The sequence below is a fragment of the Phocoena phocoena genome, chromosome 17, assembly GCF_963924675.1.
Source record: "Phocoena phocoena chromosome 17, mPhoPho1.1, whole genome shotgun sequence".
In the NCBI taxonomy this organism is placed as follows: domain Eukaryota; kingdom Metazoa; phylum Chordata; class Mammalia; order Artiodactyla; family Phocoenidae; genus Phocoena; species Phocoena phocoena.
In genome coordinates, this window is record NC_089235.1 from 66,116,821 (window position 1) to 66,136,778 (window position 19,958).

General features: G+C 46.5%; 1 protein-coding gene across 12 annotated transcripts in view; it reads right to left on the bottom strand.

Moving 5' to 3' along the window:
* The window catches only part of MTSS1 (MTSS I-BAR domain containing 1), a 158,653-nt gene that overhangs the window by 127,554 nt on the left and 11,141 nt on the right, over positions 1–19,958 (bottom strand). For all 12 annotated transcript variants that reach the window (XM_065895067.1, XM_065895065.1, XM_065895056.1 and 9 more), the window contains exons 2-3: positions 10,238–10,299; positions 6,422–6,495 (exon numbers count right to left, since the gene is read on the bottom strand). In XM_065895067.1, coding sequence (XP_065751139.1) covers positions 6,422–6,495; positions 10,238–10,299 — 136 coding nt within the window. The remainder of the gene's footprint in view (positions 1–6,421; positions 6,496–10,237; positions 10,300–19,958) is intronic.

The window sequence follows — 19,958 nt, forward strand, 5'->3', positions numbered from 1 at the left end:
TGTACCTGATATATAAAAAGGGTAAGACCCCCTTCTCTCCTCAAGAACCAATTTCCACCCCCTTTGGAATGATATCTTATCCACTGAGAATGCATGAAACGGACATGCTATAAAAAGAAGGTGGAAGCATTTATTGTTGGGAATTATTATTGTTTACATGTACCTCTCCACCTAACACTCCACCACCACATGCCTGTCTAAACCTTTCTACCACCCACCGACCCAGTGCCTCAGAAACAACACCTCTTTGCATTCTTTACTAGGTATACAGTAAGCTCTCAGTAAAGCTTTCTGATATAAAACAGAATAAATCAGATGACTCATAAAATACGTACATTTCCTGTTAGCCTTTCTTTGTAGGAATTGTTATACTCCTTATATCCATGCTGTGTCATGTGGTAGCCACCAGGTATATGTGGCTATTTAAATTAAAATTAATTAAAACTAATTAAAATTTTAAAATTATAAATTCACTTCTTCAGTTACACTAGCCACCTTTTAAGTGCTTGATAATCTCAAGCTACCATACTGGACAGCAAAAACGCATAACATTTCCATCATCACAGAAAATTCTATCACAGAGAACAGCCCTGGCCCAGCCTAAAAGCTCCACGAGGCCAGGACCGCATCGGGGTCACTCACTGTGGCACACGCAGGATGTGTTAAGCCCTGGCAGAAAAGCAACGCAATTAAAAGGAAACAAGAAATATGGGAGAAAAGGTCGCTTTGTCTTGGCTCATCCAATTTCCTACTTTAATCAACTACAAGTGTTCTTATTTTTCATAGCTTTGCTCTTACTTACTCCCCACACCCACCTACAATACAGCAATGAGAATTTTCAAGATGTAACTACCGGGCTTCCCTAGTGGCACAGTGGTTAAGAATCTGCCTGCCGATGCAGAGGACACGGGTTCGAGCCCTGGTCCGGGGAGCAACTAAGCCCGTGCGCCACAACTACTGAGCCTGCGAGCCACAACTCCTGAGTCCGCACACATAGAGCCCATGCTCCGCGGCAAGAGAAGCCACCGCAATGAGAAGCCCACACATCGCAACGAAGAGCAGCCCCCGCTCGCGGCAACTAGAGAAAGCCGGTGCGCAGTAACAAAGACCCAATGCAGCCGAAAAATAAATAAAAATAAATAAATTAAAAAAAAAAAAGATGTAACTACCAGCAGGGAAAAATTGGCTTCGGGCTTCCTCAGAATAATTCATGTGAATCAAAATCAAGAGGTCAAATTCAAAACCCCAAAAATGAAAGGCAATAGAGAGTTTCTAGGTCATTGTCAATACAGCCTGCCTAGATTCATGTTTTAAAACATCAGAGAAACCAGCTGCTGGTCCATCCACTATGCAAGCAAGATATGAAGTACTTTCACTTTACCAATTTTTATTTAACAAATCAGCAACTGTTTCCTGGGCATCTATAATGTGCTAAGGCTCCCTTGGCACTATGGCAACCATATACAGACTCTAAGTAAAATTAACACCAGCAGGTTTCCAGAAAACTTTGAGGCTCCAGATGCATTCTGCTAGATTCCTTTTGCTCCCCATTACCTATAAAGCCTCAGTTGGAGTAAGATCATCAGAAAAATTAATACACTTTCCTTGAATCTTTCAAAACAATAAGCTTGGCTCTTAAAGGAAAATTACAACTGAGCTGTTTCTCAAATATTCATAAGGTCTCTCCTCCTTTAAGAATCCTAAGGACAATAACCAAAAATAACTAAGGAGGGGCTTCCCTGGTGGTGCAGTGGTTGGGAGTCCGCCTGCTGATGCAGGGGACATGGGTTTGTGCCCCGGTCCGGGAAGATCCCACATGCCGTGGAGAAGCTGGGCCCATGAGCCATGGCCACTGAGCCTGCGCGTCCGGAGCCTGTGCTCCGCAACGGGAGAGGCCACAACAGTGAGAGGCCCACGTACCGCAAAAAATAAAAATAAAAAAATAACTAAGGAACCTGAACTGGCACGTGCAAGTACAAAACCAGTTTAGTGATCTACTGCCACATCTATAGATTAGTGGGTTGCAGTTTTATGCCTTTTTATTTTTAATTAAGTGAATGAAAGTGTCCATGTTTCTTTAAGGTCATCTTCAAAGAATATGCAGTTCTAGGCCTGCAAAAAAGTTTTTTTATGACCTTATTTTATTTTATTTATTTTTTTCAGTTTGTGGCTGAGTAGCTTCCTAGGTAGAAATCATGACTTAATTACATGAAAGAAAGTTCAGGTCTCAAACACCGAAGTCAATCCAGAAGTTAAGGGCCAGTGAAGTTTCAATTAAACAACCTGGTTAAAGTAAAACTTGGGGGCAAACAAAACCAGTCTGGCTGCCTCTTGAAAATAGCTTCCTGTCGCCTCCTCCCCTAAAAGCGAAGATTCCCCCTTTTCCCCCACACCCCAACCAAGAGCAGGTAGCTGCCTTTAACCTACCTGTCCCCTTCCTGTGACTGGCATCATGGATTTGCTGGGCCCTCTTTGGCTACAATGAAATACAAACTCACTCAGTCCTGAGACTCAACCTCAGAGAAGGGTCCCAAGATTCAAATTCTGAACTCCTAAGCGGAATCTGGCCAAAGACCCCATCTCACCAGCCTCCTGCCCCCAGAGATGACAGCCTTCTTCACCTGGACCCTCCAAGGGCTGCTTACAAACACTGCCTGCGCCCTGCTAAATGCCAGATACTTACCAGCATTTGGGAACCTGGGTTCCTCAGAGAGAAGCAGGATGCAGGCCCTGCCCTGGAGGCAGTTGAGTCTAGTGGGGAAGATGGTGACCACACAGGGAGGTCAACACTCTAGAGGGAGAAGGTGCTACAGAGGCCTCAGGCCTGAGACCCAATTTACCCTGGGGACAGGGGAGTGGGAGTGGTGGGGGACAAAAGGTTCACAGGTGATATGACTCTCAAACTGGCTCTAGGAAGACAAGCGGAAGATCCTCAAACATCTAAAGGGGGCAGAGAGGGGGTGGGCTGGGAAGGGCACTCCAGGTCTGGAATGCACATGTGCAAGAAGAAAGGGATCAAAGGTTTTAAGGGATTCAGGGAGCAGAGAGCATTTTTTTGTGGGTGGAACTGCCGGCCGTGGGTAGAGATGTCATTGGACAGGTGGGTGACGGCAAGATGGCGAGAGGCCTTATTCTCCTGGGAAGCCTTAAAAAATCTGAGATTCCTAAGTGCCATCCCACTCCACCCCCACCCCGCAGTTAATCAGTAACCACAAGTATAAGGCAGGGCTCTGAAATCTGTACTTTAAAACAAGCCTCCTGAGCGATAGGATCCACGCAGTGAGATGAGGAGAGCGTGACGTTTAACGAACTCTATACTAAAAACACAATGTATTTTTAAGAACCACGATTGTGCCATTCAGTGTTAAGCTGTGGAGACTGTCTTCATCAAGACAGTCTCCACAGTCAGTGAAGACTGACTGTCTTCACCTCGGCAATCCAGGCTCACTGATTAAAGTCCACCTCTGACCGCCTGGACCTCGCTGGCTATTGTGAAAGTTCCAGCTTCCACCTGCCCTCCTCACGCACACATTGCGGGTCTCTTCTAACCGTATTTCTCGCTTAACCTTCTCTCTCCTTTATCCTCTGCTTAACCTCTGCTTCCTTCCACTCCCTTTGTCCCCAAAGCGAAAACTGGAAACTCTAAAGATAATATAGAAAGAGAAATTTTAGACTGTCCAACTTCATTCATATTTTAAGATTTAACAGGGCCAAAAGGAGATTTTAAATCATAGAATATTAGAGCTGAAAAAGGTTACCTGTGATCATCTAGGACCCTACTAGGTCCTGGGAAAACCCCTTTTACAAGTGGGGAAATCAAAGCCCGGAGAAGTGAAACAAAATTATTCAGGGTCACGTAGCTGGCCAAGCAGAAGACAAACCCAGGCATCCCGGCTCCCAATCTATTCATTACTCCAAGGTGCTACATAGATTGTTGCTGTTGTTGTTTTAATGCATTCAGGATCAAGTAACTTTAAAAGCAAACTTAAGTTTATACTAAATCTAGGAGCACCTTACATGAGGAATCATAATTTAATGGTTAAAATCTAGACTCTGGGCCAGGCTTCAGTCTCCCCACTTCCAAGCCATGTGACCTTGGTCGGTTTAGCTCTCTTCGTCCAGATTTCATCATCTAGAATGGAGGTCATAAGCACAGACCTCACAGTGCTGTTTCGAGAATGAAAAGACTCAATCCATGTAAAGCACGAAGGACAGAGCCCAGCCCGTGTTACGTATTCAATAAAGGTGATTAGAGATGATCTAGTCGTCTGGGGATCCATTTCCTTCCTTCTTAGAATCTTAAACTCCTCACTCTGGGTTTGGTGTATTATCATCTCAACATCCCGGAGATGGTTTTTCAAAGCTATAAAGTAATTACAGAGGCACACTGAGGCAGCCAAAAATGAAAGTTACACAGCATTATGCTCTCAAAGGCCCTAGTTGACACAAGCAAATGATGCAAGGGCCACGAAGGGCCAGTGCTAACTAAGACATGTCCCTGCCTTCCAGTGAAAGGGGGGCACCAGGCTGCACGCTTACAGGTGTAGGAATGCTACTCCCCAACACCAGCCACCGAGGGTTGAGAAGCCTCCCCCGGTCTTTGTTCTTTTCCTTTTCCTTTTTTAAGCAACCCAGACAAAGGCACACCAGTCAGTTCAACAACTCCTATGACAGCCCGTGTGCTGGTCCATCATGGACACGAAGAAAATGGAGACCCTGACTCACAAAAGTCAGGCATCCTTTGTACAACAAATGCCTAGACACTAATTCTTTGCAGCCAATAACACAGAAACAGGGGTACTTTCACACTGAACACAAGTTGTACATTCATTCCAGAGTGCAAACATCAAAAAAATATGGAACTGTATGTATTATGATGTTGATTAACTCTTAAATTTCATTATGGTTTAATTATTCACCTAAACATGTACATTATAATAGCGACTTACACTCTTTCGTTTAAAAAAATGAATAGAGGGCTTCCCTGGTGGCGCAGTGGTTGAGAGTCCGCCTGCCGACGCAGGGGACGCGGGTTCGTGCCCTGATCCGGAAAGATCCCACGTGCCGCGGAGCGGCTGGGCCCGTGAGCCATGGCCGCTGAGCCTGTGCGTCCGGAGCCTGTGCTCCACAATGGGAGAGGCCACAGCAGTGAGAGGCCCGCGTAAAGCAAAAAAAAAAAAAAAAAAAAAGAAAAATGATTAAATCGTGCTACATCCAGATAGTGAAATTCCATTTGGCTGGTAGAACCAATGAGGTAGATCTCTAGGTACTGACATAGAAAGATAATTATAATATACTGGGGAGTAAAAGCACGGGAACAATGTTTCTTACAGGTTACCTTTTGAAAAAGATCTTACAAATATATTTTATTCCATATATCAACCTACATATTGTTCTACGAGTAATTTTTCTCCCATATGTGTTTAAGTATGCAAAAAAGTCTATAAAAGACACTAAGCCCAATCTCTGCAAATGGTACTGAGAGGGTAGATTTTACTTTATATACTTCGTTACATGACTTTTTTTTAAACTAAAGAGCATGTTCTATATTTTTCAATTGTTAAGTAAAAATTAACTTAATACAACTAATTTGATGCTTACTGAACATAAGATGTGCATTCAAGTTTCTCTCTTATCATCTCCATAAAATATATCTTTTTTGTATCAACCATACATTTTTTAGGTCATGTGAGTTCTCACACTCCCATATTCAATAAAGTTATTTCCTCCCAGTGCATATGGATTCTAGACATCGAGATGTAAAGTATTCTGGTATTGCTAAAAGTGACCTAAAATCAAATGGTTTAAAAATATATCAAAGCAGGGGGCTTCCTTAGTGGCGCAGTAGTTAAGAATCCACCTGCCAATGCAGGGGACACGGGTTCGAGTCCTGGTCCGGGAAGATTCCACATGCCGTGGAGCAACTAAGCCCGTGCGCCACAACTACTGAGCCTGCACTCTAGAGCCCACGAGCCACAACTACTGAGCCCACGCACCTAGAGCCCGTGCTCCGCAACAAGAGAAGCCACCGCAATGAGAAGCCCACGCACCACAACGAAGAGTAGCCCCTGCTCGCCGCAACTAGAGAAAGCCCGCGTGCAGCAATGCAGACCCAAGGCAGCCAATTAATTAACTGACTGATTGACTGATTAATTAATTTAAAAACACAACAAGCCATCTCAGGCATAAATAGTGGTTCCTTTCATTTATTTTTCACTCTTCTCGTGCACTTTATTATCTAGAGAACGATTTGCAGCTTCTACGATGTGGAATCCCACAGAGTTAAAAAATCTATATATTTTTAAATATGAGTCAGCTAAGCTCTGACAACTTAAGCTCTATATTCTTGTAAAGCGCCCAAGGGTAAGAGCCCACACGCTGAGCGCCGTCAATGCTGGGAGCCATCCCTCCACCTGCTTACCACGTGTGTTGGTGGCCATGTCAGCCACTTTCTGAAAGGCATCCAAGAAGGCAGCTGCTGCTACTACTGTTGTCCTAAGATGCAAACAGAAAACAAAAGCATGAGGAATGTCTCACACTAGCAGATGCAAGACAGCAAAAAGGCTGCAACTGCTGCTGAGGACTGAAAGTAACCCTCCAGGAGAGAGAACCCGACTGGACATGGACAACCGTTGGCTTTGTGGACCCACGTTATTCTTAAGAAAACTTTCTCCTTCTCATGTTAGCACTCTCCCCCGATAACGTCCAGGTCATGCAGCGCTCGTCAATAAATGCTAGCAATTCTTCCCACCCCGTTCCACCCAACAGTATAAATTATCACCAGGTTAAAATTTCACCAATGAGGAAAAAGGTATTTCTGCCTAAAAGAACAAGTTATTAAAAAATATAAATGGTATACGTGAAAGTGATTTTAGAGTAGGAAAACAATATAGCTATATGGATTGGCAGAAGGAATCTTGGAGAGTGATCGTCTAGGTTAAACAATTCATTTTAGAGTTGGGAAAACTGAGACCACAGCTACATAGTGATTTTCAAGATCACTAGCTCATACCAGGGCTGAGACCAGTAGCCCAGCATGACTTACAGTGAGTGCCGTGTTCATCCTACTACAAGATCCAGGCTATGTGACTTTTCCCCCTAAATCATAATTATAGGGAAACTGAGATACTATTTTTTTCAACGTTAGAATGCTACCTAAACAGCATCTTCTGAATTCCTAAAAGCTGAGAATGAGGAGGAGTTACTATACTCATTTGCTGTCCTAGAAGTTATTCTGAATTCTTCCCATCCCCTTGAGCACTTGAAGATGCCTTGAGCACTCTGTGGTCTCCTGGTTCCTAGAGTCGTGGTCCAAGATGTCACTGAATGAGAAGTAAGCACTGCTGCATCTCAGGGCCGTGATTACCCAGGACAAGCAAGCAAGCCCCAGGCTCACTCACAAGAACTCTGTAACAGAATTTACAGCCTGATGCTAATTTCCAAGTATTTCACATGAATCCAGCCCCCACTGAGCATTCCTAACAATGCAAAATTGCTGAAGGATGAAGATGAGAATAAGGACTAAAAAGGAATGAGTTCAAATCAGAGGAAAAAGAAAGAAAGAAATGACCTTTGAACATAAGCAAGAGTAGCTATGAAGCAAAAGGTTCCCGGAAGGTGATGGAGTGGTCCCCAGGAAAACCTGGGCAATAGTCCCTCAGAGCCAAACTTCAAAATGAGGCCTGGGGGCTTCCCTGGTGGCGCAGTGGTTGAGAGTCCGCCTGCCGATGCAGGGGACACGGGTTCGTGCCCCGGTCCGGGAAGATCCCACATGCCGCGGAGCGGCTGGGCCCGTGGGCCATGGCCGCTGGGCCTGCGCATCTGGAGCCCGTGCTCCGCAACGGGAGGGGCCACAACAGTGAGATGCCCACGTACCGCAAAAAAAAAAAAAAAAAAAAAAAAAAAAGAGGCCTGATATTTTCCAGTAGAGCAAGAGAACATTCTGCTCAAAAAAAAAAAAAAACACAGTGACATACACACTAAACAAAACCAAAACAAACAAAAAAACCACACCACTTCAAAGTATATTTCTTAAAGAGTTGGCACCATGGAAAAGTTAGCTTTATCAAACACCCTGAGATTTACAAATGGCTCATTCTGGTTTATAATTAATATCTGATACAAGTGCTGGGTTTATTCTTATTCAAGTCAAGGCCAATCTTCCAAATTTAATGAGCCACAGCTGGAGAGGTGCCTTGAGTATTACACAGTCACCAGGGCTCCTGTGAAAACGAAGACTGTGGTCAAGTGTGACAAATTAAGAGCTTTTAAACACCGACTTCCGATGAGCCATATTTCACTGACTGCTTTTTTCACAGGACATCTTAGCTCTCCCTAATGGAGCCGAGCAAACATGCATCCATCAGCAGGAGAAAGGAGTGCTTCAGCTTACATGCTCCAAGACTATTTGCCTCTTCTACGGTCTTATCCTTACGCACTCCCTAACACAGAAAATTAAACCATGTGCTTGAGGCTCCTATGGTGCTCTCAGCCAGGTACTAGTAGTTTAACAAAATAAGGAAACGGTCCCTGCCCTCAGGAGGCCTACGTATTGTTAAAATATATATATGGTACTTTGTACCAGTGGGGATAAGACTGCTTTAAGTCTCACTCTGTATGTTTAAGACAGCTGATCAGTTAACTATTTTAAACTTTAGCATCCTCATTGGTAAAAGGGGAAGAGCATCTTTTCCTTGGTCAACCCTGAAAACCTGTCAGACAATTAAATGAGGCTGGATAAGAAAAAATGTTGGAGGAGGGGTTGGACTTAAATGTTTTACTGTTTTACTACAGGAGGTGACCTCCTACAGGATGGAGACTAACCTATTTGAAATAAATGATGATAGCAGCAGAGCTGGGGCAGAGGGGTTTGGATATGATCCAGGATAAAGTAATCAAAGGTTCGTAAGCAAAGAAATGGTAAAGGACTTGACAAGTGGCAGAGGGGCCATAGTCTGGAGCCCATGGTCCATCTGGATGCCCACTCATGGATCTGGAAATCCCAGGCCCCATGAAGCTGAATGATGGGCAGGGAAAGTTCCACGTCTCCCAAGTTCTTCTCTCCTTATCTGCTGGGGAGCCAGGGAATGCCCAGTCCTATGGCTAAAGTTCTGGGCAGGGACCCCTGGTGCCAACAGGTAAAGTCCTAAGAATCCCATGTCATTCCTCCCTCCTCTGTCATCCGCATGGCTTTTTATCTCAGAAAACACCTACCTGCTTTGTCCTCTGGAAAACCATCCCCATACATCCAAACCAACCAATACGCCGTGAATAGGGGTCGTGAAAATAACTGCTTTTTTTTTTTTTAATGTCCCAACCCTCTTGAAGCACCCTCTAAGTGCAATCGCACCCCTCCCCTCACTGATTTCAAAAGCATATAGCTTTAACAAGAAGATGTTGCCGTATTTTCTATTTCATATGAAATGATATATTAACAAGCACAAGATGAGGCAATAATAATAGCCCCTTAGAGCACATCAGCATTAGATCCTGGTTTTTAAGCAGTTTTATTGAGACATAATTTGTATGCCATAAAATTCACCATTTTTAGGTGTATAAGTCATCAATTTTTCAGTAAATTTAGAGTTATGCAAACACCACCACAATCCCATTTCAGAACATTTCCATCACCACAAAAAGGTCACTCATGCCCATTTGCAGTCAACCTTCTTTTCCACTCCTAGCCCCAGGAAACTACAAATCTACATCTGTCTCTACAGATTTGCATTATCTAGACATTTCATGTAAATAGAATGATACAAACTAAGTTTTAAACTCTGTAAGGGTAGGCAGTAATCAGAATGGACTGTGGAGCCAGACTGCCTCAGATCAATTCCCTGCTCTGTCATTTATCAATACTAGCTGTGTGACTTTGGATAAGTTATTCAGCTTATCTGTGCCTCAGTTACTCATCAGCAAAATGGGGTAACAAGACTCTTTATCTCTTGGGGATGTGAGATTTAACTGTTACCATGTACCTGGCCCATTCTTACCTTACGTATAATACTTCATCTGACTCTCAAAATTCCAGTGGAAGGAGGCAGAGCGGATATGAGTTTAATTTTACATATGGGAATCAGAAGTCAGGACGCATGGCTAGTAAGTGGCAACGCCACTGCATGCTTCTCTATCTGCAACACTTCCAAAACTAACGCTAATTTGCCTCTTGGGTCCATCCTATTCCATCCTTTGTCTAAGGATGCTGCCGTTTTCCTAGGGATGACATGCTTCTACTTACCGAAGCTGGGACTGTAGCTTTCCGGCTTTGTTTATGAAATCTTCCCAAACTGGATAGCTCCCCTATAACAAAACAAAGCCATACGTCAATAAGTCATGCTGTGATAGACATCTGATGAAGACATTGACAGCACACTCAATTCCAATTATACAGAAAACAGTATATGCTCTCTTCCTTTGCAGTCTACGACATGTTGCCCAGATTACTGTACATACAAGTGTATTGGCTCAGAAATGGGTTATGAATGGGCTCAGTCCCTCTGATCCTGTAAACACTACAGATACCAAGTGGAACAAGTTTGGCAGAATCTAAGCCATGTATCGATGCATCACTTTTTGAGTCAACAGATGGGTGGGTCCAAATTCAAGATATGTAGACCATTTTCTACCCTGAACCACCTGATCATGGCTCTGGCTCTTCTCACCCTTATCCCAGAAGGCAGGGAGGGGGGAACCAGAGTGACTGAGGCTCCTCTCCAGGAGAGGAGACTACTGGGAAGCATTATTAGACTAGCAGAATCTCAAGGTTGGGAAGTTACCTGAATACAGCTGCTTCAGCTGATGGCTTGAGCCCAGCACCTACATACAGCATGGTTACAGGTGGTTCCCCAGCACATTGCAGCTGACAGGGAACTCATCACCCTCCACGGCAGCCTACCTACAACAGCCACCCTGTCCTTTAGGTCCACGCAGCCCTAGTTTTAACCTTCTAGGGATCCACAGAGTTAAGATCAATCCTGCTTCCACACACACATCTTTTCAAAGAACGGAGGATAGCAGTACATTCATCCACAGCTTTCCTTCTTTCAGCTCCCAGACGGAATTCTGTGTCTACACGGGCCCCTGCCTCACATCCCCACAGCATCTTGGGGACACTCCATCACATGTCTCTACTTTTCTTCTAAGTATGGTGCTCAGACACGAACTCAAAACTGCAGGCGCAATTCTGATGGGGGCAAACTAGGGCGAGGGGCGGTTACAGCTGCAGGCTAGAATGTGAATGTTACGAACCTTGAACCTTGACAAGGTAAAAATAACGTACGACACCTCTTGATTTTGTCATTAAGGAGAGGGGATGGGAAAACTATAATGAAGTTAATCATCTCATCTTTTATTACAGAAGCCCCATCAAAATAGTCTAAAACTGAAACTGACCTAAAACAATGATTTCACCTTCCTAATGGTTTTCATAATCTTTTTCTCTTATGCTTAGGAGCACAGTTTCTCTACCTTGCCACTACTGACACTTTGAGCCAGATAATTCTTTCTTTCTTTCTTTCTTTTGCTGGGGCGGGGGGGGGGGGGGGGGGCGGGGGAGGGGTTCCTGTACATTGCAGGGTGCTTAGCAGGATCCCTGACCTCTATTCACCAGATGTCAGGAACATTCACAGATGCCACTGGACGTGACAAAATGTCTCCAGACACTGCCAGATGGCTCCTACAGGGCAAAGTCACCCCCAGTTAAGAACCACTGCCTTAGAGGAATGTCTGAGAAACTGATTTCTTCTAGGGAAGAAACAGTTATCTGAAGTTCTGCAATTTCTTCAGTATTACTTCACTTCAGTTTCAATTCTTCCATTCAGTGAAAGTAAAATTAAATATATTTTTATTTTGAAAATATCTTGCATAGAACATGTTAATAAAAGTGCCCACTTATAGATTTCTCGAGCTATCAAGTCTGTCTGAAAATGTGCACAGAGACATCTGGAAAACCGTCTACCAAATATTATAATGGAATATTTCTGGGAGCTAAGATTTGGACCAATGTGCTGTTTTCTTGTTTGTACTTTCCTCCATGGCCATAGTTTTGTTTTGTTTTTTATAAATAAGGGTCATGTATCATTTTTATAAAAACAATGAAGTCATTACATTAAAAATTTTAAGATCAAATTAGCATTTCTGGCAACAACAGCACCGTGAATTTACAATCCACCCAAACCCTAAAGTCTGTTTCGTGCATGCTGCTAGATCACAACCACCAGTTCTGCATTTGGCCATTTGGGACCTGCTTGGCCCAACTGCAGGTGCTGGATTTATTCCTCCAAGCGGCAGTGTGCTCCCAACAGGACACCGAGCGGCACCAGGCCAGGGAAGCTGTCTGGCTGGCTACTGGCAGAAGTCCTTTGGCAGCTACATCTGAGCTACTGACACCAACATCCATGCACAGGTCCTGTCATCATCTGCTAAACCACTTAGCCTCCATCCCATCTTTGTGCCCCAGGGGGTCTCTTCAACCCAAAAGCATAACTTTATTTGTGTTGAACGAAACGTTGTGAGGGCTCAGGCTACCTTTCTAGGCCCATCAAGACACTGTGGGGAATCTCAAGTATAGCACCTAATTAATATATTTACAATTTTCTTATCAAGTCCTGGTATGAACATGCCTTCTACATGTACATCCAAGTAATTAAGGGTAAAGGCTGAGATCAGAGTCCTCTGGCTGGTCACTAGAGATCTCTGTCCAGATGGAAATCAGTTAAGCATCCTTAAGAGCACAAGAGTGCAACTAACCAATCACAGCCTCAGCTAGGCACCCCTTCTCTTTCTGGTCCACAAGACAGTATGAGAAGCTTTATGAAAGGCCTGAGGATGTTCAGAGACACGGACCATCAACTTCTAGCCAAAGGAACCATCATCGCTCATCTGCACATAGGACACGAGAGCCAGGTCCTCCTCTCCCCAGCTGCAGCCACTCCCATCCACGGAACCCCTGAAGAAGGTCACTGAGATGATCCATAATATTTCTTAAGAAAAAGGTGAGGGGCTTCCCTGGTGGCTCAGTGGTTAAGAATCCGCCTGCCAATGCAGGGGACAGGGGTTCGAGCCCTGGTCTGGGAAGATCCCACATGCCGCGGAGCAACTAAGCCCGTGCGCCGCAACTACTGAGCCTGCGCTCTAGAGCCCGCGAGCCACAACTACTGAAGCCAGCGTGCCCAGAGCCCGTGCTCCACAACAAGAAGCCACCGCAACGAGAAGCCTGCACACCGCAACGAAGAGAAGCCCCCCCACTCGCCGCAACTAGAGAAAGCCCGCGTGCAGCAACGAAGACCCAATGCAGCCAAAAATAAATAAGCTAATTAAATTAAAAAAGAAAAAGGTGAGGCACATTCACTGAAAACACGCCAGAATGGCGAACGGCCTGCGCAGGGAGCCCCAAATCCTGAGTTCTAGCCACAGCCCTGGCAGTAAATTATGGGGGTAAGTCACTTGACCTCTCAGGCCAGTTTCTTATAATGATCAACCAAAAAAAAATGCATAATTCCATCACTGTTATTGAACACTGACATCACAGAACACTGAAAGAATGTTGGGAAGGAATAAGGAACACAAACTCCAGGGGCCCATCTCCTGGCTAGAATCCTAGCTCTCCCGTCTGCCATGGGACATCGGGCAGGTCATCCGACCTCTGCCTGGGTAAGTCACCACTGCCCAGGGCTGGTGTGAGGAAGAAATGAAGTCAGACATCTAAAGTGCTCAGAGCAGCGCCAGGCACTCAGTAAGTGTCCAGTGACCTTTGACAGGATTGATCCCAGCGTCTGCAGGCTCCCAGGAATCTCCTTCGGGATGCTGGGAGAGATGTTTAAAACTCTCAAGGTCAGATGGTCCACCCAGGCTGGGATCCCTCATTCTTAGTCCTAAGTACAGTTCGGACTGTGCATCTCACTATGAGTTCACCATAGTTAAAGCAGACACAGAGCATGGCAGTGGGACACACAGTGTCAGTCAATGTCTCTGCCGTTCCCAAGTACATGGCAGGTGGAGTACTTAAACCCCAGATGAATGTGCCTGAAAACAGCTGCTCAAACCACTTTAAAAACTACTTATCTGCCCCCACTGGGAGCCTCATTCCAGTCTTTACCAAATTAGCAACAAAAGGAGGGTCCCCGCTCCAGTTAGGGGGTACAGCACCCAGCTCTCTGCCTACGAACACCCACTCAGCCAGAAGAAGGCTGCCAACCGCAGCTCTCTCCCCACTTGATGATATCTGACAGTCTCTCAAAGAGTGTCAGGCCCACCTGTTTTAGGCAATATATAATTTAATGGATTCTTTAAAAAAAAAAAAAAAAAGAACTTCTAAGAACAGAAGACAAAAACCTCCTTGTTGAGAATTTTTTTTTTAAGTGTATAAATGTTATTAAAATTTAAAGGCAAGGTGATGTTGGGTTGTTTCAGATTTTTTTTTTTTTAAAGTTTCTTTCAAGGAAAAACAAAAAGTTTCTACCCACCTGAAAGTTTTACTACAAAAATTCAAACGCTTGGAGGAAGTGAGGAAGGAGGGAGAAGGCACCCGTAGGAAGATAAAATGGTAATTGAGAGAAAAAGCACTGGGTCGTTCTAGACGACAAGGCTGGGCAAAGGGGAGCAGACTCAAATTTCAGAAGAAATTTGCCAGTCGAGGCACTGTGTACACTGAGAATCCTTTCAGAAAGCAAGTCCGACGTGGTCCTTAATTTTCTAATCTGTACCGCCCACCAAGAAGTCCCAGAAAGCTGTCTCCTGGGGCTATGTGCCTGGCGGGCTCTATTCACCATGTATCCCCAGAGCTATGAGAAAGCCTCAACACAGACCCCACTGCGGAGTTCAACAGAGAACATGGAAGGGTTTCACAGCTTTCCAGACATACCAAAGTCAACGAAAATAAGACGCCCACTGAGCGCCTGGGCTCTGCCAAGTCCAAAGTCACAGGTGAAGGGAAACAGGCTCTCCTCCCTCTGGAACCCTCTGAATTTCTTTGGAGAGGCAGGCAGGGAGGTTGTGAAGCCCTGACAGTTTGTTGAGAATAGAACTCAGATCACACAGGGTTCTGGGAGAATGGAAGAGTTCCCCGTCAAAGCTGGTGTGTTTACAAGCACGTGGAGGGGCTTCCCTGGTGGCGCAGTGGTTGGGAGTCCGCCTGCTGATGCAGGGGACGCGGGTTCGTGCCCCGGTCCGGGAAGATCCCACATGCCGCGGAGCAGCTGGGCCCGTGAGCCATGGCCGCTGAGCCTGCGCATCTGGAGCCTGTGCGCCGCAACGGGAGGGGCCGCAACAGTGAGAGGCCCGTGTACCGCAAAAAACAACAACAACAACAACAACAAAAACCCAGCAAGCACGTGGAGGACTCTCTGCATCTAGCTGCCTGACCGTCTCCACTTCCCTACAGGGAGAGAGATGGGGCTTCCCTGAAGACGTGCTCTAACTCCGCAGCCACCAGTCGGGGCGCCCACCACACAGCCCCTCCGAAGGCTGTTCTCTTATTCTAACCTCCGGGGGATTCAGCGATCTGGAAAACTCCTACTCGGCCGTCACCACCCAGCTCAAATGTCACCTTTTGCAGAGTATCCTGGGACCCACCTGCTTCCTTCATATCACGCAGTTGGCCGTCTCTGAGCCCGAGTCTCCCCCGCTGAACTGTGGGCTCGAGGACAGAAAAATGGAGGGAGGAAGGAAAAGCATTTCCGATAAGAGGAACAAAGACAGGGAAGCAGAAACAGCACAAGTGGGCTCCTCCAAGGGACACCGGAGTGGCGCATTTATGCTGGGAGAAGCAGGAGATGGAAGGATGGACAAGGGGACCATGGGCGGCCATCCAGGACAAGATCCAGGGTTGAACTACAAACGGGGCCTTCATCCAGATGGCGAGTGACATAAATCCCAAACCAGCATGGTGACAAGAGAAGCTGGCTACCGCATCACATACCTGACGGCAGCCTGGTCCCTTGGGGAGTGGGGAGGAGAATGAAGTTATTCTCTTACTTCTGACAGAAAAAGACCATCTGATCTCCGTCGACTCCCCAAGAGTTTGGTGGCCACCTAAGCAAACATGCAAGCGGGCTGCCCTGCCTACCCTCAAGGTTGAGCTCCAAGAACACCCCCGAGTTCCTGTCCTCTCCTCTGCTTTCCCCACAGCCAGACGGCTGGGCAGGCCACTTGCCTAACCCGAGTACAGGGCTCAGCCAGTGGTCATGCTGACTGGGGGCTCTGTTTTGCTTTGCTTTGTTTTGTATTAACCAGAGGCCTGGGATGGCATCCCCCACACGGCACAGCAGAATAAACTGTGCGTAACTCATCAGCCCGGCTGGTTAACGATGCCCCATAAATAATGCAGCAACTGCCTCTCCCAGCCCCGCCGCTGTGACAGCAGAACCTCGGGGCACAGCTGAGGGAATCAGACACCGTGCTGCCACCTGGGGAACAGAGAGGAGCCGGGAGCCTTGGTGAGAGAAGGGACCGTCTGAGAGGAGCCAGAGACTGGAGGGGACTCTCACGAGGAGGCAGAATTCGGCTCAGCTGAGAATGAAACAGGGACCAGCGGGGACAGGCCGTAGGGAGTCGGGTTCCAGCTCAAAAGTTCCAGACAGAGGCTGGCTCACCAGTGGTTATGGCTGATGAGAATCCAAGTCTTGGATATACGAGTGGACAGGTCATCTCCCAAGCCCTTCTTTTCACCTTGACAAGCATCGCTGTCACCACCATCATCATTAAGCATCACCAAGTTCTAAACGGTTGCTAGATGCCCGATACATAGATCAGCATTTCCCCAATGTTAACTTTCATATCCATCACCTGGGGATCTTGCAAAAATGCAGGTTCTGATTCCCTTGGTCTGAGGTGGGGCCTGGATGTTGCATGTTTAATCTGAGTAAGGCCGAGGCTGCTGGTCCACAGGCCACACTCGGAGGAGCACAGCTTGATACACACACTTATTACCTGTTCACAAAAACCCAATGAGGCGGGTGCTCCTAATTATCTCACAGCTGAAGAAACCAAGGACCAGGAAGGTTGCATCCTAGGGGTCTAGGCTGAAACTTGATCCTAAATCTGCCTGACTTTGTGGCCCAAGCGCTGCCCTGATTCTGCTAAGTGCAAGCAGCAAGATGCACAGACCCAGCCTCCCGGCCCAGCCCCAGGGCTGCAGAAAGCCACTCAGTAGGCAGGCTGGGTCCTGCTTTATACTGGGTTCAGTAGGAGCCCAGACAAAGTAAAGTGGAGACCAAGGGCTCCAAACACATAACCCCCGATTACAACCACAAAGGCCCTGGACAAGCTGTAACGTCGACCCAGGAATGGTCAAGATTCTCCACCATGTGAAAAAGAAAACACAAAACAAAGAAAAGCTCTTTGTGCAAAAAACGTCTGATAGAAATGCACGGGAAATGTTCATTCACCACCATTAGCAGTGTGATTATGGATAATTCTGTTAAGTCTTCAGGTTTCCTGTGGATACTAGAACTGATCTGCTTCTCCCAGGAGGTTGGAGAGCCTGTCTGGAGCATCTCTATAGGCTGCTGCCACCACCCCTGCCACCGGGTCTCTCCCCAGGGTGGGTGTGAGGAACGCAGTCCATATCATCCCTCTCCTTCTTCTTCTAGGGACACCCCTTAGTGACCTCAGGCTTTAGGGAAACGAAAAGCAAAGCTTCAAGAGGAAGTTTCTGACCAAAGCAGGAGTGCCTCTGGACTCCATGCTTCTTGAAGCACAAGGCAGGAATGTGCAGCTTCCAGAAGTGGGTGCCTGTCACAGCTTTGTCCCCAAAGCCATCCTTCCCCACCCCATCCTACAAGATGAAGGGCTCCCAAGATCCTCTGATGAAAGGCGCTGCGTAAGCCCATCCATCATCAAAACCATTCCTGGGCTTTTATTTTCTGATTGGGGCTTGCCTAATCTACTAATTATCCCTGTCCATCAAGTGGATGGCAGCCACTCGGATAATCAGTGGTTGCCTCCTTGCACGCCCACCCTCACCCACCTACTCAAGCTCACCAGCAATAAATATGCCTGTGAAAAGGACCTTACAGCTCTGTGCACACTTCGTGGGCACTGCCACCTTCCACTAAACAGATTTCCCCTTCCACTGAACTCCACAAGCCCCAATTCCCAGCCGGGCTATTAGGAATGACACCTGGGTGGGTACCACAAAAAAGGGCCGTGTTTGTTACTTCTATAGTCATTGCCCTTTTTTAGTGTCAATCCACGGAATGTCCTTCTCTTTGCCTGGATAGAGGGTCCTGATGGGCAGTCTAATCCAGTGTCTAAAAGGATCAGTGTGGTCTAGTGGGTTGAGTCAGGCTGCCCAACTTCAGATCTCCCCACTGGAGACCTAAGTGACTCAGTTATCCATTGCTGCTCTGTCTTCATCTGTAAATGATAGCCCCGGTAGTTCCCACCTCAAAGGATGTTAACGAGAGTAAGTGAAAGAATACGAGGGCATAGAAGGATGACTAGCACTTAGAAACTTAGAACTCCAGAAATGCCAGCAACTGCTATTTTAGTGAGTCAACATACAAGGCCAGCCACCCTGACTGGGACATTTAATGAGCACCTACTATGCACAGGCACCGGGCCGGGGGCGGGTGTTAAAACAGGCCAGAGTGTTGAGGAATGCTGCTGTGTAAGCCACCAATCCCAAAGCCTTTGGAGGGCGCCACACTCCAGATATAAAGCACTGGAAGGTGGGGTTGGTGCAAATTTCTGGAGGGGGGTGATTCCTCACCGAGGTCTTAAAGGACAAAAGGGAATTTTCTGGGCCAAGAGGAAGGAAAGAAAGGACAGGAGGAAGCATTCCCTGCAGAAGAAAGAGAATTAGCAAAGGATAGGAAGTATAGAAGACTATGCTACATTCAGACATGAGAGTCATTCTGTTCACCTGGAACACATCCAGGGAAGGTGTGATCTGGGGGGCGGGGACAGGGTGGGAGGAGCAGGGAGATCCTTCCTACTCACTTCCTGAGCTGCAGAGGAGGCTCTTGGTGGCTCAGGGGGGCCCAAGAGCCACCCCCACTTCTACTTACTCATGGTACACTCCCAGCACCACCTCCCAGAGACTCACCACCGGGGAATGTCTGTTAAACCTGCAGACGCCTGAGCCCCGCCCCAGGTCTGCACAATCAGAATCTCTGGGGGTGGGACCCAGGGGTCTGCATTTAACACATTCCCCAGGGGACACTCATGCTCTGATGGCTAAAGTCGCATACAGATTTGAGAATTATCGCTCTAGATAAGATGCCACATCCCTCTGAAGTCTTGGATGCTGTGGTGTCAGCAACTTCTCAGTCCTGATGTTCAGACCTTGCTCCTTCAGAAGTAATCCCTGGGGATAAGCACCTGCACATGGGAATGTGAACTCATACACATTTTCTGAAAGGCATCTGGCAATGGGTTTCAAGAGCCATGAAAGTATGTACCTTTGACCCAGGATAAATCCTTCTGGGGAAACCACCAGTGTCAATCAACGTGCAGCTACAAGGATATATTCACTGGAGGGCTGCTTATAATTAGTGAAAAACGGGACACAGCCTAATCACAAATCAGTATGTAACTGGCTCCCACCTCAGGGCCTTTGCACATGCTCTTCGCTTGCCTGGAACATTCATTATTTCTCTAATATCCACATACTTCATAAGCTGTTGCTCAAATGTCACCTTCTCTGTGAAGCCTTCCCTATTTAAAAACTGCCACACTGGGTCTGCTTTATTTTTTCCCATTGCACATATCCTTCTAAAATATAACACAATTGACGTATTCAGTTTGTCTGTCCCAGACCCCCACCCCCTCTCCACTAGAATGTAAGTTCCAAGAGGGCAGAGATCTGTGTCCATTTTATTTACTGCTGTGTCCCCAGCACTTAACACAGAACCTGGCACACGGCAGGTCCTCAAATGTGTGTCAACTAAATGAATTAACTACAAACAAACAAAACAATGGACCACCACACAGCCATTAAAACTGACCTGGCTTCTAAT